Raw genomic sequence first — 24,537 nt, forward strand, 5'->3', positions numbered from 1 at the left:
GCACTCTTGCTTTTTTAATCTGTTGCTTAAAAGGATATGGCATTTTAACATTTTCCATTTTTTGCTTTTGCCTAGATAAGCTGAGGGACTCATAGTAAAGGTCCTCAGAAGGATTATATTGTCTGACAAACTGTTACAGTGATGAAAACAGTTCTGAGTATGTGAGAAAAAGTAATTGTAGCATTAGCTATTAGTAATGTACTTTGAAACTCCTCAATGGCAGTATTGATGCTGGCATGTTAAAGGAAACCTCGTTAGATATTAGGAAACATCAACAAAGTCTTCTGGTTATTTTCGAGTTTGAACACTGGAAGCATACCAACAATTATTCTGAAAGGATTAAAAACAATAGTTTTTTTTTGTTTTGTTTTGTTTTTTTTAATGTGTATTCATTTTTGAGAGAGAGAACAGAGCGTGAACTGGGGAGGAGGGGCAGACAGAGAGGGAGACAGAATTCAAAGCAGGCTCCAGGCTTTGAGCTGTCAGCACAGAGCCCAACGCAGGGCTTGAACTCCCTGACCTCGAGATCATGACCTGAGCTGAGGTCGCATGCTTCACCGATTGAGCCACCCAGGCGCCCCAACAATAGATTATTTTTAATCCCCGGAATTGAAGATGATTCTGTGTTCTGTGAAAGGTTAGGCTGCAAACCTCAGTAAGTGATGTTACAAAGGCTCCATCTACAAGATGATGACAGCATTCAGTCCTTTTGGATTATTGAGAGTAAGCAAAATGATGTCTTTGTGGCCTCTGATAATGCCTGAGTTGTGGTAATTCCTGGTCATTTATGTACTTTGGCAGGTAAAAGCTAATGTAAAATTTTGAATTTTTGTTGTACAGTTTTAGTTGTCAATCCATTTCTCAAAGCAGTAAGTTAGAAAAACCAAGAAATTGCATTCAGAAAATTGGGCCTAAATCAGATAATAGAGCAAAAAGTCTTTATATGTTGGAGTGCCTGGTGGCTCACTTGATTAAGTGTCAACTCAGGTCATGATCTTGTGGGTTCGTGGGTTCGAGCCCCGTGTTGGGCTTTGTGCTGACAGCTCAGAGCCTGGAGCCTGCTTCAGATTCTGTTGTCTCCTCTCTCTCCCCTTCGCCCACTAACGTGCACATGTGCTCTTTCTCTCTCCCTCTCAAAAAATGAATAAATATTAAAAAAAATTTTAAAAGGTCTTTATATGTAAATTTTATTGTTAATCCAGAAGGGACAATGTCTAATCTCAAACAACATTATATTGAATGTAACTCTTAATGTAATAAAAAAAAGAGTCATTCTTAGAGCTTCCATTTTAATGAGCTTAGAGCAACTATCAAAAACGTGTGACAACTATCCAGTCATTCATATGACCTCTGCTTTTTCATGAGGTTCATTTCTAAGGTAAAACCTTTGTGGATTTGTATGTATAGTTAGAAGGGCTTATATACTTTTCTTGGCGAAAGGCCCAAGTATTATGTGGTTAGTTTCTCACTTCCTAAACATGTCACCTATTTTGAAAATTTTAAATCTATAAACACTTGGGAAGGGACTTAGTACTAAGCATCAGTAAATGTTTGAGTCAGAGCCTAGGGAGTACAGAGTACAAATACCTTTTGTAATGGATTTGGAGAAATTTTAATAGTTCCTTCTAAAAAACCTTCTGAAATTGGGTTACCATCAATTCTTTCCTAAAAAGTGAAAATTCATGTTTTTTTTTTTTTTTTTTACAAAGCAGAGCCCCTTAAAACTAATCTCGAATTATGATTTATCCAATTAAATTATTTTCAGTTGGCCTTCAGCTATAGCACATGGGAAAAAATAGACTGTCAATTTTTCCAAGTGCTTATCATGAATTTTTTTTGCTTTATTAAATTTAATGCTTTATTGCTAACTTTACTGACATGAAACATTTATTAGGCAGTTCCTTCTCATTTTCAGTTGTAGTCATGAAGATACTTACATAGAATCCTGTGGTTGAATTCCATCTTCTGTGTAGGAGAGCTGATGTGTGTGTGAATGATTTTTTTGTGAACATATGTGTAGATGTTTAGGAAAAAATAGCTCTTAATAGTTAAAGACATGATTTAACCAGACTTTTGCAAAGGTAATATCTATACATTTGGTGGTAATCAACACCTCAAGGAGATGATTAGTCTGGATAGTATAGGTAGGTCTGTGTGATTTATTGATGTCAAACTAATTTTCAGCATTATTGCTATATATAACTTCATCTGTCTTTGAAAATAGGTTTTCATCCTGGCTTTTTTTTTTTTTTTTTTCTTTTTCTGCAATGTTTGCAACATGTTTACTATTACATTCTTTGCTGGAATTTTTTCCCAAATTAATATTACCTAGTCCATTTAATATAACGAGCATATTAGGTTTTTTTTTTATCTAGAATGTTAGTATTTTTTTTTAAGTTTATTTATTTTGAGAATGAGAACAAGCAGGGTGAGGGTCAGAGAGAGGGAGGGAGAGGGAATCCCAAGCAGCACATGAGCTCATCCATGCTCAGCACAGAGCCCGACGCAGGGCTTGCTCATGACTGTGAGATCATGACCTGACCCAATGTCAAGAGTTGGACACTTAACCTACTGAACCACACAGGTACCCCCCAATTTTTTTTTTTTTTTTTACTGCTATTACTGTTTAAATATTACCAAAACCAGTTATTTATTTGTAGAATAATCTTATTTAAATTTTAGATTCCAGTTCAAATGTAAAACTCAAATTCTGTGAAGTTATTAAGTATTTAATATTTTAGACCTATTGAATTTATATTCCTGGTTTTTGATGCAGTATTTCTTAGCCCTGTATGTTATGGAGTTTCCTTAACATTTTTGTCCTAAAGTCAAACTGTTCTTCAGTTCTTACAGTATTTCTTTTTTTCCCCCGTGTTTGTTTATTTTTGAGAAAAAGAGAGCATGATGGGGGAGAGGCAGAGAGAGAATCCCAAGCAGGCTCTGCTGTCAGTGCAGAGCCGACCTGGGGCTCAATCCCGTGAACCGTGAGATCACCGACTGAGCCACCTAGGCGCTCCTATAGTATTTCTTACATGATTGCTGTTTGGTTTATTAATTGAATCAGATTCTAGGATATTGCTCTTGGTCGTTATATTAAAATAAATATATGGGATTCCCCTGGCCTTTTCTTAAGTCTTATTCCATCTGTTTTTAATGATGCTAATATTTTTAACATAAGGAATTGTATGGTTAGGTAAAGGAACTGTATTTGTACACAACTGTATAATAGAATTACTTGAAACTAAAAGAATATATATTTTAATGTGGAATTTTAATTGTTTAATTTTGATGTTTTTCTGTAGTTATAGACCTTAATTTATTCTAAGATGCTAGGTTTTCATACACTAGCAGATTTTTAAAGGTTTATTTTTAGATACTAAGCACATTTTAATTTTGACTACTTGTTTTGAATGTGTAATAAATGCACATGGTTAAAAAGTTCAAGCATTATAGAAAGTTACACAGTTGCTCACTTCCATTGTTCAGAGGCAGCCAGGGTTAATCAGTTTGTAATGTATCTTTCAGAGATCTTTTATTTTTTTTTTAATCTTTTAAAAAATTTATAATTTTTAGAGAGAGTGGGGGAAGTGCAGGGGTGGGGAGAAGAGAGAGAGAGAGAGAGAGAGAGGGAGAGGGAGAGAATCTTAAGCAGGCTCCATGGTCAGCGTGGAACCTGATGTGGGGCTCTATTCCATGACCCTGGGATCATGACCTGAGCTGAAATCAAGAGTGGGACACTCAACCAACTGAGCCACCCAGGCTCCCCTTTCAGAGATCTTTTCTATATATTCAGAGGTGCTATTTTTTTTTTATAAGCACTAATTTCCTAAGATGAATATTTTAGAGTTTTTTTTTTTTTTTATCAAAAGACTCATTTTTGCCATACCACTTGAGATCATAACTATAAAAGTAATAATCTTAAATTCTAAAACAAACATAAAACTTGTAATTCTGGCCTTGGAATATTGATTTAAATATAAGGCTGTCAGGCCTTTATTGACTTAAATAATTAATATATTTTGTTTGGAATGTTTAATTAACCAGTTGTGATTCATTCCTGTAATACAACGAACCTCCCACCCTTTAAAAGAAGCAAAACTGTATTAACGACAGTGAATTATTGAATAGAAGATATAATTAGCACATCAAAACTGTGATTTCATAGATCTTATTGATATAGATTGAGGCAAAAATAAAATAACTGACTTCAAGGGAAATATTGAGTACATAAATATTAGTACAGGTAATAAGCAGATATTGACAAAATTCTGGTTGTGGTATGCAGTTGCCTGAAGTTGAGCAATACTGAACTAAATGTTATATATACTAGTTGACTTGTATTTGCAAAGTATGTATTAAAAGTTGCTTTTCTCATTTCTATGTAGTTGTAATTGTGTTTATTATCAGTATTATGACAAGTCTTTGGAAGTGAATTGCATCCTAAGATATTTTTCTTTTAGAAATAAGTTTAAAGGAGATGAATATTATGAAGTAGATGACATCTATATCTAACACAGAACAATAATATTAATATTTCTTGTTTTATATTTTCTCTATAGAATCTGAATTTTGACAGATTATATAGGGAGTGTCAGCATTTCTAAATGAGAATGAAGTAGTTGGTCATATTTTAGAGGAACATATATTGTTACCTCTTTTTTAGATATGGTAGTAGAGGAAAATAGGATTGATAATGCCAGCTTTATGTTCTTATGTAGATTTTACAAAGATGTAAATAGGGGACCTAAACATCTAGTTTAGCAACTTAACCGTTAAAAAATTTTTAATAGCTGTCCTACTGAGTACTTGTCCAGTGGCATATGCATGAGAACCATTACTGATGCAGTACTTACTTCTCACGGCGATTCTTTCCTCCTTTTGACATAGTTGCTGTTGTTGCTATTACTTAACTTGAAAAGGAAGTTTTAGGTTGAAAAAGCACAGTCTGTTTCTGGAAGTTTCTGATTTTCTTGCTAGGGAATACGCTTTTAGCCTATATGTGTAAGACATTATACATCCTAACATCTCTTTGGTTGATTTCTTTTGACTGTACCTTTCTGGGCATATGGCAAAATAACTAGACAATAGTAGGTGTAAGTAGCTGAAAATGCCATCACTGGAGAGCTGGTGGGCTGACATTTGGTGCACATTTTCTCTTCAGTAGCCCCTTTAATCCATGGGAAAAGTAGCTTTGCCATGGCTGTCCTTATGAGGTTGTTCCAAGGACTGATAACATGGAGCATGGTGCACAGGGAGAAAATGAGTCCTTTGGTACCATAGCAGAGATAGCCAATGAAAGTTTTACTGAATACTCAGGGGTGCCTTGCTTTTGCTTTGGAAGATAATAGTTAAGACTTACTTAAGAGTACAGTAAAATTCCTGTATCTCTTCCAGCCCCCCCCCCCACTACATTTTAAATTTATTGGGTAAAATTAAAAATTCTGATTCTGAGAACTGGGTTAGTTTGTATTTGAGGGAAATATAGCCTTTTATATTTTCAAAAAAAATTTTTTGGAAAATTTTCAAAAACTTTTTTGCAAAAATGGGTTCTAGTGGGTAAGATTACTTTTTTATTATTTTTTTCATTTATTTATTTCTGAGGGACAGAGTGAGACAGAGTGTGAGTGGAGGAGGGGCAGAGAGAGGAGACACAGAATCTGAAGTAGGCTCCGGGCTCTGAGCAAGCATTCAGCACAGAGCCCGATGCGGGGCTTGAACCCACGAACTGTGAGCTCATGACCCGAGCCGAAGTTGGACACTTTAACTGACTGAGCCACCCAGGTGCCCCAAGATTACTTAATTTAATTCTTTAAATTTTCTTATTGAGATTTTATGCCTTAATTTCATTGTTTTGGCTAACCCCATGGTAATATTAAATTATTGCAAGAACTTAACATTTGCATTTTATGTTATCTTTAGCAGAATTTTTACCTGAGGTTTTTGACCAGTAGTAAAATCAGTTGTTGTTTTTTTTTTTAAATAAATTTTCTAAATGAGAAGATTTCCATTAGTAAATAGGTAGAATATTATACCTTGCACTCTATCCTTTAGGGACATATTTAGATTTCTTTGCACCAAGAAGTACAGCTCTGAGAGAACCATCTGATTTTAATTCTGCTAATGGCAAGAGTCCCTCTACTGGTTGCCTTTGATGTAGCAGAGCCTAATATTACTATTTTTTTTTGGAGATCTTGTAACTAAGATAAAAGCTATTTATAACTTTATGACCAAGGTGAATTTTGTGGTCTATTCTAATATGGACTGTCCCCAAATTGAGTGACTTCATAAACATACAAGGAATAAAAACGTAAAGATTTGGGAATTACTGAACTGCATTGGCTTGGCAACAGATAGTTAATGACATTATAAGTCACAACTTTTGACCTTGAAATGTTAAATTATTTTTTGTAACACATGAAAATTGTCTCATGATACTGGTAGACAACCAGAAATGTGCTTTAATTTACTGGGTAAAAATGTGTGAGAAAGATGCCAGTTATTTCCCGTGCTTCTGCCAAGCATAAATGCACTTGCACAGGCGGGGGAGGAGCAGTGTAAACTGTAGAGAAGAAAACTGTCTTGGAGCAACATCATCTGATCATTTGTTGCAGGTGATTTAGAAATTTATGCTTAAATAAATTTATTCTAACATTTATATTTCTATATAGAGGTAGGGATAATTTGTTCCTGAAGAAATAAAAACTGTCCTCTTGTATGTATGTGCAGTAAGTCATTGTTATTCTAATTTTTATCATGACTAATCCTATTGTCTTTTTTCTTGTGATTCTTGAAGGGATCTTAGCCATGTTAGGGTTAAATAATTAAATAATTATTTTATTAAATTATTAAATAATTTATTTTATTAAATAAATAATTAGCCATGTTAGGGTTAAATAATTAAATAGGTGAAATGAAGATGGTCATATTTTTCTTTACTTTTTTCTACCTTTGATCTTTATCTCAATTTTCCAAAATTTAAAGTCATTAAAGATCTTAATATTGTTTTACCTTGCTTTTGTACCTATGCTCTCTGAAAGTTGGTTGACATTCGTTTTCAAAAGTAAACATTCCATTTTGTTTACATTGTATTTTGTTGCAGTGTGTTTTTGTTGGGGAGAGGTATATTGATTTATATATAGACAATTTAGGGGTACCAGGGTGGCTCAGTCGGTTGAGTGTCTGACTCTTGGTTTTGGCTCAGGTCATGATCCCAGGGTTGTGGGATCAGGCTCTGTGCTAAGTGTGGAGACTACTTGTGATTCTCTCTTTTCTCTCTTAATTACCCTCTGCTCCTGTCCCCGGATTATGGTCTCTTGTTGTCTCTCTCTCTCTAAAAAAAAAAAAAATTTTTTTTTTGTGGGTGAGAAATCACAAAGCAACAGGAAACCAAGTAAAGGAATAGCTCCACTGTAGTTAATTTTGCTGTAGATAGAATATATTAAATAAAACCAAACTGATTGTAACACTATTAATTATTCTGTGAACATGGCACAGTCTAGGTTCGTGTAGAACTGTATGCAAGAGGATTTAGTTGCTACCAACAGGACTTTTAGATGCTGTGGAAAGACCATGATATTTAGAACTGGAATAAGGTTCTGGCTTTGCTAGTTACCAGCTGGGTAACTTTGGATTATATTATTTAATCTTGTGAATATTTTACTGTACCATGTTTTTAGGGTTAAATGAGATCGTATGACTTTTATTGTTATTATCAAGTACCTGATTATTAGTAATTTCAGGTATAGTCACTATGGAGAGTACTATGTGTATGACTCCAGTAAAGTTTCAACTAAAAGTTGGTTATCAAGGAAAGAGTCACTTATATTTTGATGTTTTAATTTAGCTTACATTTTAACTCAAAGGCTTTGCTGAATTTTAATACATTTTAACTTGATTTTTAGATATGATGGTCCTTAAAGTATGTACTGGTTTTTGGATGCATATCACCATTCGTAAAGTTCAATACGTCATAGATCATTGTTCTTTAATTACAAGTGTAACCGACTGGCCTCTGAAGAATAATTCTCAGTGTGCTTATACAGGAATAAAAATTGATGTCAGACTTTCATTCAGAAAATATAGAAGAAAATTTGAGTTAGGTGTAGAGGTGCTACAGAAGCACTGTTCCAATTATTTGGTCCACGTAGTTGTAGCTTAAGGGTAGAAGCAAGATAAAATAATTCTGAAGCTATCAGGATATCTTGGCCTTCTTTATCTCCCTTTGCCAATTTTTGATCTATCGTGGTATTTGTAGAGACCAGGAGAAGAGAGTTCTATGTACATAGGTACATTTATTATTGGTGAGATTGGATTATCAGGCACCTGACACGATGCTTGTCGTATGGCAGCCACTCAGTAAACATTTGAGGGACAAACATGAGTAAATGGAGAGTGGATGGCTAGACTGACACAGGACAGAGGCAGTGTACCCTTGTATCCTAGCAAATTCATGAGTTGTTAATGTGTTAAGCTAGGGAAGCACTCATTTATATTGAGATATAGGTAAAGTATCTATATCTTCTTTCAAAGCTTGTTGAAGTTTGAAAAATTCTCAGTGGTTCCATGAACTTGGGCAGGTTTGTATTAAACCTCAGTCAGTGAATCAATGAGTATTTTAAGTGCCCAGTGCTTAAATATTTTGTGCTCAGTGCTGAGGAAGAAATAATGACATGCTCCTTGACTTCAGTTTACTCAGAATCAGGAAGCAATGATGAACAATACAAGACAGTGTATTTTTAAAAAACTATAGTAAATACACATAACAATTTACCATCTTAACCGTTTTTAAGTGTGGAATTTAGTAGTGTTAAGTATTTTCACATTGTTGTGCAAGGTGTTGTATATTTAAATTAAAAATAATTGAGAAGGAGAGAGGTTAAATGCTGCAGGGAAGCCGTATTCAAAATGTACTCCGTGGGGACGCCTGGGTGGCTCAGTTGGTTAAGCATTTGACTCTTGATCTCAGCTCAGGCCTTGATCTCAGGGTTGTGAGTTCAAACCCTGTGTTAGGCTCCACATTGGGCATGGAGTGTACTTAAAAAAAAGAGACAAAATGTACTCCGTAACACCACTCCAAATCCAGTTTTATTTGAAGAAACATTCTATGTATCTATATTTTATTAAGTTTGAAAACTGCCACTATTAGAAGTTGGAGAGGGAGAACGATAAATTATTTAAGGGCAGGCTAATCAGGGAAGGCTTCATGGAAGAAGAGGACTTAAACTGGGCCTTAAAGAAAAATTCGGAATTGAGTGGGTTGTGGGCAGGGAAAAGGGAAGACATTCTACGAGAGGGAACCAGGTGAAGTTCAGCAGTGACAATGAACATGGGGGCTGTTTATAGATCTATGAGAAGACTTACATTATTAGAATTTATTATTTATGTTGGGGGTGAATGGTGTGACAGGTAGTATAGTGTAATGTTTCTCCAAATGTATTCCACTTACCATGAATGTTGTGGAGAAGGAAGGGAAGGTAAATTCATGTTTGTTTGTTTTTTTAATCCCCTGCAAGTCTTCTGTAACAGTTGGATGCTTCTATGCACTCGAAATCTTCTAAAAGTTATAGCCAACATATTTTAATTTGACCAGAGGTTGCTTTCCCCATTTGGAATCATTATTTCCTGGACATCTGTTTGAAAAATGTATATGCCACCTGCAAGTTGTATGACTTGATCAAGAAATTTAAACTGCCAAATCTCCCCTTCCCACTTTATGAAGATCAGTTAAAATCACAGTGTATGTGAAGTGTTTGTAAATACATTTAACAAATAGAGTATATGCTGTAATATGCTAGTGACTGAGAGCTATATAAGTGTAAGGGAAGTTTATTGAACTATAGAATATTACATGTATATAACCCTTCTACATCCTTGCTATTCCAAATATGGTTTGTGGACATTAGCATCTCCTACATTGCAGTCTTGTTAGAAATGTGGAACCTTAGGGGTGCCTGGTGCCGGTTAAGCGTCTGACTTCGGCTCGGATCATGATGCCTCGGTTGGAGTGTTGGAGCCCTGTGTTGGGCTCTGTGCTGACAGAACAGATTCTGCTTCAGATTCTTGTCTCTCTCTGCCCCTCCCGTGCTCACGCTCTGTCTCTCAAATATAAACAAACATTAGAAAAAAAAATGTGGAACCTACTGAACCAGACCTACTGAATTAGAACATGCATTTTATCAAGATCAAAGTGATTCATATACACATTAAAATTTGTCATATGCTGTTCTGCATCATATCCAGCAAAACTTCATTCCATCCTTTCTTGAATGTGTTAATGGCAGAGAATTTGATAATTTTCAAACACAAGGTTTACGTCTTTGAAATTCTAGCCTTTGGTCATAATTTTGTCTTAAATGTGCCTTAATATCTTAAATGAGAGCCATTTATATGTAAAAGATAAGTTTATGTTTTTCTGATTCCCTCATAGAATGTGTCCCTTAAAATTGATCATCATACTGAGTAATTTGGCCAGAGATTTGAGTGGAAGTTACCGAAGTTCTTTCACTTTATATATGGAGCATTTGAGAGTTTTGTGTCACTTGTCTTCCATTGCCTCTGTCACTGTTGTTTTTGTACCTTCTCTTGCCAAGCAATTTAAGTAACATCCTTCTTAATTTTTCATATTGGGCTATCATTAAATTTCACTAACCTTAGAGTAGCCCTTGTGTTCCCATGGAACCAGATTTTAGAGCTCTTCCATGCATATATCCAGTCACTTGGTTAGATGTTTTGCTTACAGGCATAAATTACATTGCATTGTTATCTTCATGTACTATGTTGCCTTTCTCTTTAACAAGTTTTTCAGAAAAATACTGTCTTTTAATTTTGAATATCTAAATAAGATTATTAGAATTGAGCTATAGAGTTCCTTTTAAAAAATTAAGTACTTTTAGTTATTTAAGTATAAATGCTCACTGTAAAAAATTAAAATGATAGAAAAATGTAGAAAGAAGTGAAAAGTCTAACTTTTCCTCTACCTAATCCCATTTCTTTAAGGTTAACTTCTGTTTAGTGCATGTTTCTTTCTGAATCTTTTTTTAGTGTACAAAAGGTATATACAGTATATAAAACTTAATAACAAGAAAAGTGGATTTATACAGTGTTCTAAGAATTGGCTTTTTACTCAGAAAAATTAAGCTGATGTCTAGACCTTAATATAATTAATGTGTTTTTGACTTTAGGGACGAAACCCTTTTTTTTTGGAGCCAGCAATAATTATTACAATTACTGATGGGAGCAAGCTGACTACTACCAGTGGAGTCCAGGATGAGGTAAGTTATATTCCTGTCAGCATAGATTATGCAATTACAGTTGAAAAATTATTATTTGTATATGTACTGTAGGGTATTGAACACCTTAAACAGGTTTGATTATTTGATGCGGTCTAGAGTCACTTGTCTCCTAGGACTTATCTACCTTCTCTGTTCATAGCAGTGATCTCCAGATTTTCTTGAATAGGAATTTCTGTGAAAAACTTTGAGCCTCCCCCCATTCTCCAGCTCCACGTGTATTTTTGAGTTTATGTGAGGGTGACAGTTTCAGTTCATACAGTAAATTTAGTGAAAATGAAGTCTTATTTTCAGGTTGAAAAAAAATAGGCACAGCACGCTAATAATTTCTTCCATATCTCAGTGGATTGTCATGTGCACTCTACTGTGGAGACTTCTAGACTAGACTAGAGCAAAGCCAAGAGGAGTTTAAGACTAGGAAAACTGAAGGTTTTTAGACACTTTTATTCAAGTCATGACTTAAAGCTAGCCTCACCTATTCTCTGCTAGCATTCTTTATGCAGAATTGGTTGCGTGTGGTATGATAGAGTGGCTACAATAGACTTATTTTAACTTTAAGCTGTTTTTACTGTAGTATTTGATACAGTTGACCCTTGAACTGTGTGGGCGTTCGGATTGTCGACTCCCTTGTAGTTAAAAATTTGTGTATAGCTTTTGACTGCCCCAAAACTTAACTATTCATAGTCTGCTGTTCATGGGAAGCTTTACCAATAACATAAACAGTCGATTAATCCATATTTTATATGTTATATGTGTTATACACTGTATTCTTAATAATAAAGTAAGCTAGAGAAAAGAAATGTTATTAGGAAAATCATAAGGAAGACAAAATACATTTATAGTGCTGTACTGTGTTTATTGAGAAAAATCTGTATACAAGTGGATGTTTGCAGTTCACATTTGTGTTCAAGGAGCAACTGTATTTGTTTTTCAGAATATATTGATATAGATGGGAGGTGTTTTAGACTACTTTTTTTTTTTACTGTTTGCATTTGCTTTAGAATCTTAATTCTTGTATTTACAAAGGGTTTAATTAAGTAGGAAGAGTATAGTTTTTAAGTTTAGTAATTTTTAGAAATACTTTCATTCGTGTGATGTTGTGGAATGTCACTTGGACACGGAGTCAGGATGCGTGCGTTCTGGTCTTTGTTCGGTTACTTTCTAGCAGTGAACTTTGTACCAGTTACCTAACTTCTCCAATACTCTTTCCTTGTCCATGAAATAAGTTGGCAATTCTTGCCTTACATCATAGTTTTGTTGGAAGACTGAAATGAAATAATATAGGTCAAAGTGCTTGCTAGGCTGTAAAGCAATGAGCGTAGTAGTGTTCTATCATGAAACAATGGAACCAGTAGAGTTGTCATTGCCTGATCTTGAGTTGTGTGGAAGAGAACCAGAATTGTTTTGTTTGAGCAGTTAATGTTAAAGGGAATTTAGGATATAATTCATAGAGATAGAGCTGAAAATTTTAGGCAGATTAAAATTCATATGAAATAATTTATAGTCTACATAATTAGTAGCATTGGAATGCTACATAGCTGAACCTAGTGGGTTTTTGGATTTTCTTGAACTAGGTTGACATGCATAGCCAATTATGTCCTGCCACTGTCAGGACCCAGATGGATATTAATTATATATATGAACAAGGAGTAGAAATGTTGCTTAACTTTAAATTTGAAACTTTGAAGTTGATTTTTCCCACTTTACTCTCCTTTTGAAAAATTTGAGAGGAAGATTTAGGTATCAATAATCAAATCAGAGGTATTATTAATAGAACCCATGGTAATTTCTTCAACTTTATTTTATATCAATTAAGTCTTCTGGTGGTTTGTTTGTTTCCTTCCTTAATGATTTTGATTTATAGTTGTGATGGCTGACAAAATATTTCTATTTTTTGTAAAATATTCCTACATGTAAGATTATTCATTCAGGATGCTCTGTCTTGCTGCCTTTGTAGAAATGTCCTTTGGGGTACAGTATATTTTGTTCCTATATAACTGGATTCGTCATGTTTATAATATTTGTTTTGGAGGACCTCCTTTAACTTTTAAACATATTTTGAAGTATAAATGGATATTAGAATTGCTCATCTTTCTTCCCAGGTTTTTGGGAGGGATATTGGAGAAATGGGACTGTGTGCTTACAGTAATCTAAAACTACCTGGCAAGTAAGATTGGGAAGATTTTCTTGTGGGCAAGCATCTTCCATTTTAGTTCTCTTGTAGCTTCTATGATAGTTAGCCTGGTACTGTGAACAGAGCTTATATTAAAAAATATTGATTATAGATACTATGGTATGAGTTTGGTAGTCCTCAAGATGAAAATTACTATTATTTATCAGAGGCAGAAGATTCGTTTGTTTTAAGGCAAAGGTTTATTTTGCTAATGTAGTTGGAACATAGGTCTGTGAGTTGTTTTGGTTTTCAAGGTTAGGAATGTTTTTGATCCTTTGCACATTTGGTTCTTAATGTCTCAACAAGACTCCTCTTGTGGGGCAGAGAGAATGTACCCCAGATGTGCATATAGTTGAAACGTAATTTTTGCTAAAATATTGGGAAATGTTGGTCTGTTCTAGCCCAAGTAATTAAATTATGTGTTTCATTTTAAGGAGTCTTTCAATTAATAAAAAGTATAAAGATGCTTTTTGTTTGCTTGTGTGTGTGTGTGAGCGCGCATGCACGTGTGCACATGCGTGCTACATGTGATCTATGTTGTCATAATTTCTACTAGACAATGAGAAACAGAATTTTGTCTTTTGTCTCTTCCTCTTCAGATCTCTGAACCTTTGCTTTTGGCAAAACTTGATTCTTTTTTAGATTTATTGAATGAGTGAATATATCAGTGATTTCTATGCTTGTGTATATATAATTTTTGATTGCCTGTGGCTGCTATTGATGTGACCTGTTACTATTTATGGAGTTGTGCGTCCCACCTGACTGATATCCTCTGCTCAAAAGAGTTATACTGTCTCACATGGGGTATTATATTTGATCTGCTGATGTTATTTTTCAGGAATAATGTGTTTCTGCTGCTTTAAAATCATCCTTATGGCGTATAAGACGACTTAGAGCTCGTGTAGTCTTTTTATTTTACAAATGAGGATATTGAGATCCAGGGAGACAAAGTGATTTGCTCAAGGTTATAACATTTTTTATTGCCAAAATCTGGATTAGAATTGATGTATAAATTCCAAAGACATCCCAGCCCCTCCAGACCAGTGCTTTTTTTCTGTTATGTCTCCTGCTTCTATATTTGATTTGTTTTTTTGTTTTGTCCTAAAATTTATCTTCTGTTTACCTGATTTCCTGTTTGTCTACTTGACCTTTCTATACAATTGTGATGTAGACATTATGTTCTTGTTCACTCAGTGCTCATTGAATGACTCTTATGACCAGGGCATTCATTTCTAGGCAATGAGGATACAAAAGATGAACAGGGTAGATTTCTGGTTCTTTTTTTTTTTTTTTAATTTTTTTTTTTTTTTTAACGTTTATTTATTTTTGAGACAGAGAGAGACAGAGCATGAATGGGGGAGGGTCAGAGAGAGGGAGACACAGAACCCGAAACAGGCTCCAGGCTCTGAGCTGTCAGCCCAGAGCCTGACGCGGGGCTTGAACTCACGGACCGCGAGATCATGACCTGAGCCGATGTCGGCTGCTTAACCGACTGAGCCACCCAGGCGCCCCGATTTCTGGTTCTTAAGTTTACAGTCTTATGGGGGGAGATTACTCATTAAATAGTTTTATTAAATAGAGATATATACTAAGTGGGAGCACTAAAGAGGGAGGGGAGTGTTAATATGACCTGTTTTGTGTATGTGTTAAATCCTGTGTACTGTGAATTTTTATCATCATTTAAATTTTCATTGAATTCAAGGGTCTTGTGGATGATTTAGTATTAGGATGGACTCTTAGCTTGTATCTGAAATTATTATAAAGAAGCCTGGTATAAAGTTGTTTTGAGCCTAGAAAATAGTTAATAGAAAAACTTGGTGTCATATTGTCTCTTGACCTGGCTAAGTTTGTTGAGGACAGAATGACCCAATTTCTTATAACTTATTTGTCAAAATCATATAGGGATACCATTTCCTCTGTGATAGTTCATCACTTAGCAGTGTGTTAGGAGTTAGGAGACTAACGGTTTTGTATTGCAGGCAAAAATCTTGAGCTGTATATGATCGTTTTACCTTATTTCATGACTTTAATTGTCTTTTGGCTTCATTTAATGAAAGTCCAGGTTATTGTCTGACGTGTCATGAGTGTGTTTCTAGTGTAGTACTTCTGAATAACTCTCTAGGACTTGGTGACTGTTGAGTTGGACAAGTATGTGTGTATTTTTTGCCTCCTTTTTTTTTTTCTTTTTAAGTGTAGCTATTTGATAAAATTGGTTCACGATATTTTCACTTTTGAGGAGTGAGTTAGATAGGATTTTGAATTCTGATACACAAGAAAACTGTATTGCTTAGCCTCGTGGTAGTATTCTTTGATGTTGATAAGTGTACGCACTAATGGCCAATTACAGTACCATTCATTATGTTTAGTACTGATGTATCAGGTGTTTTGGTAGAATCACAAAATCAGAATTATTGAAAAAATTTCGTTCTGTTTTTAATTTCCTGCAAAGATCCTCCCTAGCACTGTTTTGCAATGGAAAACTATTCTTACTATGATTCCAGGAACACATGGCTAACTATATTGCTCAATAAAGTAGCCAGAAGAAATCCTGCCAGTACCTTCTTGGCGATGAATGGCATTCCAGGGTAGTGTAGTAGTTATTTTTCTCTTCCTTGAAAGTGCTAATAGTAGTATTATCTTTCAAATATTGAGATTTCTATATGCTGAAGAATGTTTCTGCATCTCTTTATCAATGTTGTGATTGCCCTGGAGGCTAACGTTTTAGAGAAGATACTTGCAGTAAAAAATAAAATGTTGGCTTTTGACATTAAAAGTTTTGCCTTCTTGGGGCTACTGGGTGGCCCAGTTGGTTAAGCGTCCAACTTCGGCTCAGGTTGTGATCTCACAGTTCGTGAGTTTGAGCCTCGCGTTGGGCTCTGTGCTGACAGCTCAGAGCCTGGAGCCTGCTTCAGATTCTGTGTCTCCCTCTCTCTCTGCCCCTCCCCCGCTCATGCTCTGTCTCTCTGTCTCTCCGTCTCTCTCTCTGTCTCTCTCTCTCTCTCTTTCAAAAATAAATAAACATTAAAAAAAAAGTTTTGCCTTCTTATGACTTTCCCAGCTTTTTAAGACAAACTAGGACAACTACTTTTATAACTTCTTGGCAAATGTTCAGAAAGGGCTTCTGTAGAAAGAGAATGTCTGAGTAATCTCAGCTCTGTGTTGAAGTGGCTACAGATTAGGTAGGGTTTTATCTTTCAACTTGTCAGTTCTCAAAAGCTGATGCAGAAGTCCCCTCAGCCTTTGAGAGGTGGATTAGTGTTAGTGATTTTTCTGGATCATTCTTTGTAATGTAAATGTTTTTACCTTTTATAAGGATAATCTTTAGGATCTATAATTATGGTTTATTTAACTCTTTGTGATCTGTACTGATCAAGACAATCCAGAATTTTTTGAGTTTTTTCTTGTACCTGAAGTAATTCTGAAATCTCATCTCTCCTGCCATAAATGTTTTTATTTTAGTAAAGTCCCTAAAAATGTGTTAAAACTATTTAAAAAATTTTTTTAATGTTTATTTATTTTTGAGAGAGAGAGTGTGAGTCGGGTAGATGCAAAGAGAGAGGGAGACACAGAATCTGAAGCAGGCTCCAGGCACTGAGCTGTCAACACAGAGCCTAAAGCGGGGCTCAAACTCACGAACCGTGAGATCATGACCTGAGCTGAAGTTGGATGCTTAACGGACTGAGCCACCCAGGTGCCCTGTGTCAAAACTATTTTAATTATATCAGTCAAGACTTTTAATACATATTTAAAATAGTTGTTTTTTTCCCCAGTACACTTAGAATTTTGGAGCAACTTTTTCGTTCTTTTTTCTTTTTAAAAAAACCTCTAAGGAATCTTGAGGAATGTCATTGTAGTATCATGGAATGTACCCAAAGGATCTGTGTGTAAATGCATTTTTTTGAGTTTTCATTCATCCCTTAGCAGTGATGCCTGTTACTGATTTCTAGGGACTCAGTAATTTGTGTCTTAGTAGTTTGTGTTTAAATGTTCTAAACATATGTATAACATTACTGTATATGTTAGTCTCTATCAATTCAGCTTTCTAAGAACATTTAATAAGAATTTGTTGGATACGGATCATTTGTATTTTCTTTTTATACCCATATTTTTGGCCCTATTCTCTCAACTCCTGGATTTATTATTCCTAGTGTGCTATAGAAATGTATATACATCTGTAATTGAAAACTGAAAATATGTAAATGGTAATATGTATATATGTATATAATATATAAAATATTATATATACATTTATATACATATATAAACAAAATATATGTATATTGAAAATACGTAAATTATAATACAAATTTATAATTAAGAGAAGTTGGTGAAATGTTTCAATTCGATAACCTATAGTGAATTTCAGCAACACATTTACAGTACTCTTATTGAATATATCTTTTTTCAAGGGCACGTGGAAAGAAAAACCCTTTAAGGATGGATTGCCCCTAGCCAAACATTTCAATAGAATAATTTTTTTAAAATACTGGCTTATCACTCTTTAATGAAGCTGTATGGCTACAATAAGTAATCTATTATCTAGAATTCTGTGGTAAGATATATCAAAATAATTTTTATTCAGCAGGTGAGGCAGTTTCACCCTGCATTTTATTAGCCTGTCAGAACCAATAAGCAATCAGAGATGCCATACATGTAAGGAAAAATTTACTTAGAGATGTTTCTATTACCCTTCTGATTGTAGCTCTTCCATATATAGACTATAATGTTTAGAACGTTAGTTTTCAAATGGCTGCATCAAAATCACCTAGGGTATTTTATAAAATATTTATGGCTCAGCTCTAATTCTGAAAATTTTAGTTCAGTTGATCGTGACAGGAACCTGGGAATCTGTATTTTTGAAAATGTCCCAGTTGATTCTGATACACATATTTGAAAACCATAGTTTTAGAATACAATATAATTACAAATATGTATTTTAAACTATAAAAAACACATTTGAAAGTGAACAACTTTAACAAAGCACCTTCACCATTTTTGACTTACAATGCTAGCAAAATATTTTAAGATAAAAATTAATTGTTGACCTTTGGAATTGTTAAACTTGGGAATGGGCTTCCTGGGAATATGGACTAGGTCTTCTGTGAATATTTTTTACTGTGTTTGATATGATTTAGAATCGATTATTGGATAGCCCTGAAATACTAACATGTGTGCTGACCACAGTCTATAATTACTGCATTTATGGTATGCCGAGTTTGAGGAGGGCTTTTAGACCCTGAATATGAGATGAGGTAGGAGAGGAGAGGATAAGAAAAAAAGAGTAATTTATTCATATTATCTGTCATGTGCTTGCTATCACTGGCTTAAGGAGTTTTTATCCAAAGGACTGCATAGTATTCTGTTATCCTTATTGTGCTTTAATTCCTGGTTTGGATATTCATAGCTAGCATTATTTTTATATATATATATATATATATATATATATATATATATATATATATATATGTAAATATATATTTATTTTAATATGGATGGATATATATATATATATCCATCCATACACACACACACACACACACACACACACACACTCAGATGAGGGCAATTTATAAAGAATTGGTGATAGTTACACTTAATTTTTGCTTTCTAGAGAGTTCCTGCTAAAATACCCTTCTCTAATGAATTGTTCTGATTTTCAATTCTTAAAGTATATTTTAGATTAGTTCATCAGTATTTGTGTGTGTGTGTGTGTGGGGGGGGGGTATAGTAACTTTGCTTGTGTACAAGAATAGTGGCACACCATACATTTATATTTAGTACTACTATTTTCTAGGTATTGGGGACACAAAGATGAAATTAAGCAAGGCTCTTGCCTCCAGAAGACATATTTGAAGATAGGCAAGGAAATAAGCATTTGTAACACACTGAGATAAATCTCATGGCAGAAATAAAAGCTTTTGAGAGAGCATAAACAGGGGAACTAGGTTATGAGAGATGAGTAAGGAATTGAGCCATGATACTTCAAGAGGAGGGAATAGTGTGTGAAAGTATGAAGGCATGAAAACAGTATATGGAGAGACTTGAAATTATATGAGTGGAGTATAGAAAGCATAGGCAAGCGAAGTGGTTCCTTGAAATGTAGGTAGAGGCCAGAAGAACCCCCTAAGGAGACTAGACATCATTCTGTTAACATTTGTAGAGGAAGTATTGGAGGTGTTGAGCAGCAGTGGAGTCTCATGATCAGATTTGCATTTTAGTAAGCTTACTCTGCCTGCAGGGGTGAAAGAAGATAGGTTGAAGGATGGTAAACTGGGAAGAATTAGCAAACGACATGAAATAATCCAGGAGAAACATGGGGTGTGCTAAAACTAAGCCAGTGCTGGATAGAAGGGCAGAAATGTGAGTGAGAGATTTGATGGGTATGCTAACTAGGCAGGTCTTCAGAGATGGTAAAGTAGGAGAAAAAAAATCAGCCTTTGAAAGGGATTCTGAACCAGGGTCCATGCTTGGGCTTTAGAGGGTTCTGTGAATTGCCTGAAAACATACTAGACATTGTCCATTTGTGCAATTATCCACATTTTTCTGGGGGACAGAGGTCTGTAGCTTTAACCATATTCTCAAACAAGTAAAAAAAAAAAAAAAAAAAGACGGCCTAGTTGTATTTCAGAGTTTCCAACTTGAGATCTGTGTGGATGTTGTTAGTGTTAACTGAAATGGGGATATTGGATATATAGTAGAAAGGAATATCAAATAATTGTTTGATAAAATATCTTGAGGGTACCAATATTTTAAAGGAGTTACAAGCCAACTTTTAAAACAATAGTTCAAAGACTTTTTCTTGCCTTTTAACATTATGTCCTAAGAAAAGTATTTTGTATTTAAAAACAAAGAAATAAGCAGAATTTATCTCTAAATTTTGATAGAGTTTGTATTTTGAAGCAGATTAAATAAGTAAATCTTAAGTCATTTTATTACTTATTTATCAGGTCCTTAAGTTTTTAAATTTAAGTCATAGTGATATGAACATTTAAAATTGCTTATTTCAAGTAAGTGTGAACATTGAACTTGAGAATGCTGGGAGAACAGCATTGTGTGTGTGAGGACACCTTGTACTAGTGTGAAGTCCACTGAAGAGGATGCAAACCCAGTTTCTTTTCTGTTTATCAGTATGTGATTTAAGAATAGTTGTAGATTGGCTTTAACTGCACTAGTAGTTTTCTGCCAGTTAAACTCCGTGAAAGTGAGCCTGTTAGATGTATTTTATGCCTCTCTAAGTCAGATTACAGTTTGAGAGCATGAAAAAGTTGAGTATTGGTCTCAATACTGGTGAGGCACAATCCCATAAGCCATAGGCTGTTAGTTGTTTATAAATACCTTCATTATACTTATTTAGCTGTGTTCCACAAATAGTTATTTTATATAAACCTCCATTTTCAATTGTTCTTTTCAGACGTAATAAAATAGATATAAAATTTTTTAGATTTGTGTATTAGGAATAAACTATGCAGTGACTGGAACTATGGTCTTTACGTCAAGGCAAGGCTGCATTTTGATCTAGACAAGGCTGTTTGGTTTATTTTTCCCCACGCTCTGTCTTTTCAGGTTGAATTACTGATTTTTCCCCCTTTGTTTTGTTTGTTGTGGTTTTGATGTTTTTTTTCCTTTCAGCTAAAGGAGCAGCCCAGTGGTTTTCAAGAAGTGCCAAAGTGCACTGACTGTCTCATGATGACTGGTGCCTCAGGGAGGGTCATGATTCCTGGATACAGGATCGACCTGATCCTGGATGTCACTTCAAGCAGTCAGATCGTGGGGAAAAGCCTTGTCTAATGGCTAGCCTTCCTCAAAACTCTGATGCTAGTCATCTCGGAAGGCCTCAGAAAAAGCCTTAAAGGTGAGCAGAGTAGAGTGTAGTTCTCTCTGGGGGCTGTGACTATTGGTTGGAGAATATGATTCAACATAGAATGACAACCCTAACTTGACAAATCCAGGTTCAACTGGTAAATTAACTTTAGTTTATACATTTGTTGGTGATGATGATCAGACCCCAACTTTTGAGTTGTTAGAAACTAATAACCTCTTAACCTTAAGATCTGTGAGGGGAGGAGTTTGAGATTTCCTGGGCCCTTCAGAACCTTAGGTTAGTATCTGTTGTCTTCAATGTAAGTAGCCTACTATCATAGCTAAGGAACATTTTGGTTATAAAATCAGAAAAGTACAGATGGATTAAAAAAATTAGCTAGTGAGGTAATCTCTGAGTTTATATATTTATCATGTGTTAATTTGTATATCATGTATTGATCATGTGTATCAGGCAGTTGGGCTTCAGGATTCTGATGGACAAATTTGCATTTGATTTGTCTGTTATAATTAAGAAAAATTAACTACCTTTGAAGTAGTTTATGTAGTTCGTATTCTATTGCATTCAACTTGAAGAATATTAGGACTGTTGCATTATGTGAATAACATTTTTAGACTCAATAAAAAGATCTTTTAGAGATGCATTGAGCATTTTGTTTTGGAAAAAGTTTCGTTCTAGACTTCTTTCTCTGTGCTTTGAAGCACTTACAAAACCTAGTTGTCATATAATAACCTTGGTTGCCAAATTTTCAAGTAAACTCTAAAAATTTGTCCTAAGACTCAATAGGGTTTTTATCTATTTATTTATTTTGTTCTTGTTGTTGAGTTGCCTGTATTAGTAAAAATGAAAAAATAATATGGGCATGCACTATCCCCAATGTTTGTACATTTTTATGTTTAGATATTATAAACGTATAAATGTGTGTATATATATATATATATATATACATGTATATATACACACACCTTATATTAATATTAGAAAATATCTACAAAAATAGAAATTTTTAAAGATGAGATGAAAAAACTTATACAAAGGAAATTCTGATATTTTCTTCCCTCACATCATAATGTATACCAGGAGTTTGCAAACTTAAAGGGCCAGGTAGTAAACATTGTAGGCTTTTCAGCCCATATGATCTGTTAAAACTACTCAGTTCTGTTGCTGTAGGGCAGAAACAGCCATAGACAATATGTTAAACCAGTGAGTGTGGCTGTAGTCAATAAAATTTTATTTACCAAAACAAACATGGGCTGAATTTGGCTGGTGAGCCATAGTTTGCTGACCTCTGGAGTCTGTCTTTTTTTGTAGACCACTGAATTGCGTTATACTACTTTAGGTCCTTTTCACCATGAGTTTTAGAGTGTAGTTGATCTTGCTTAATGAGGTGAGCAGAAAATACTAGTGGTCAGAATGTATTGTTTAGTTGAACAAATACTTCTTGAAACCAGTGATATTCAGACAAAAGGTTGGGTGCTGGGAGTATGAGTTTGGTGACAGAGAGGTCAACAGGTCATGGTGTAAGAAGTGAAATGATTACAGCACAAGCTGCTGAGAAAGTGAGGGTGGCGCTGGGAAATGATGTCTGAGGTTGGACTTTGAAAGATTAATTCTAGTTTGTGAAGCAGATGAGTGTAAAAGCATAAAAGGAAGTAGATGAGCATAAGGCATAAAGAGAGGAAGAGAACCTTATACACCTCAGCACTGATAGTTGACAGAATGTTCAGGAAAGAAGCAGCAGGAAATGAGAGTGGACAGATGGCATGGCCCATTGTGTATGCCCTGCCAAGGAATGTAGACTGTCTTAGAGGTTGATGGTAATAGCCATTGAAGAGATTTTGGTATAGGAGAAAGTGATCAGATTTGGATTTTAGAAAGATAGTAGCAGTAGTATAGAATAAACAAGTTGTAGGTAATTTTGGCACCTTTTTTTTTTTTTTTTTAAACCTCCTTATAAAAGACAAAATTGTCTGTGGGTCGTTTTATGCTAGAAATAAAATAAAGGAACTTGGAATAATATTGAGCAATAAAAAGAAATGGAGTACTGACATGCTATATAACATGGACAAACTTCCAAAACATTATGCTAGATGCAAAAGACCACAGATTGTATGATTCCATTTTTATGGATCATCTATAAAGTAGATTAGTGGTTGCCTGGGGTGGGCTGGGGACTGACTGCAAATGGGGATGAAGGATCTTTCTGAGGTCTGGAAATGTTCTAAAACTGGATAGTAGTGATGGCAAACGATGCAAATTTACTAAAAGTAATTGGACACTTTTAAAATGGGTGAATTTTATGGTGGGTAATTATTTTTCAATAAAGTTGTTAAAATGTTAGACCTCACCATTGAAATTTGTTGGAATAAAACTTTGTGAAAGAATTATTTTCATATCATTGATTGCCAGGTAATAAGTGCTCTTTCCTCTGAACAGATACTGTTCTTAAATTTACTAGATTAAAAAAAAGAATTTTTTTTTTTAACTTAAAGGATATGCATTGTAAGTAACTATGTGGAAACTACCAACTAAATGATTCAGATTATTAACTAAATTTTATAGAATTCCCTTTGACTAATAATTTCTTAATTTTCCTTTCCTTATTAAATATCATATGAGGAGAACTATCTTAAATGCTTGTATTGGATAATAACATAAAAAGCTAGAAATAGGGGGCGCCTGGGTGGCTCAGTCGGTTAAGCGTCCGACTTCAGCTCGGGTCATGATCTCACTGCTTGTGGGTTTGAGCCTCGCATCGGGCTCTGTCCTGACAGCTTGGAGCCTGGAGCCTGCTTCGGATTCTATGTTTTCCTTTCTCTCTGCCCCTCCTCCCACATGCGCTCTGACTCTCTCTCTCAAAAATAAACAAACATTAAAAAATAAATAAAAAGCAAAAATAGCCTAAGGGAAATGTACTTGATTTTTTTTTTTTCAAGGAAATAATTGCTAAAGGAAGAACCTGAAGTATGGTGATTTTAATTTGTCATTTGTTTTTCATAATTTTAATAGTCATTGAAAACGAATGAAAAGAATGCAAAGCAATTGGAAAATGGTTAATTAAAATAATTTATTGAGGGCTTACTATGTGCTAGGCACTGTTTCTTAGAAACAGATTCTTACTATGTTACCTTCTTTTATTCCTGGCTGCCAAAATAATTTATATTGAATGTAATCATTAAGAAAATAATGTGTAAGACTTAATTTCGTTACTTTTCATTGTTTCAAGGTAATTTCATATCTCAATTCCCAATTCTGTG

The 24,537-nt window shown here is 34.6% G+C and overlaps 1 protein-coding gene across 2 annotated transcripts in view; it reads left to right on the plus strand.

The window, feature by feature from the left end:
- Positions 1-24,537, plus strand: part of INTS6 (integrator complex subunit 6) — an 89,869-nt gene that overhangs the window by 11,392 nt on the left and 53,940 nt on the right. For both annotated transcript variants that reach the window (XM_042909466.1, XM_042909544.1), the window contains exon 5: positions 11,181-11,270. In XM_042909466.1, coding sequence (XP_042765400.1) covers positions 11,181-11,270 — 90 coding nt within the window. The remainder of the gene's footprint in view (positions 1-11,180; positions 11,271-24,537) is intronic.

This window comes from Panthera leo, chromosome A1, assembly GCF_018350215.1.
Source record: "Panthera leo isolate Ple1 chromosome A1, P.leo_Ple1_pat1.1, whole genome shotgun sequence".
Classification (NCBI taxonomy): Eukaryota; Metazoa; Chordata; class Mammalia; order Carnivora; family Felidae; genus Panthera; species Panthera leo.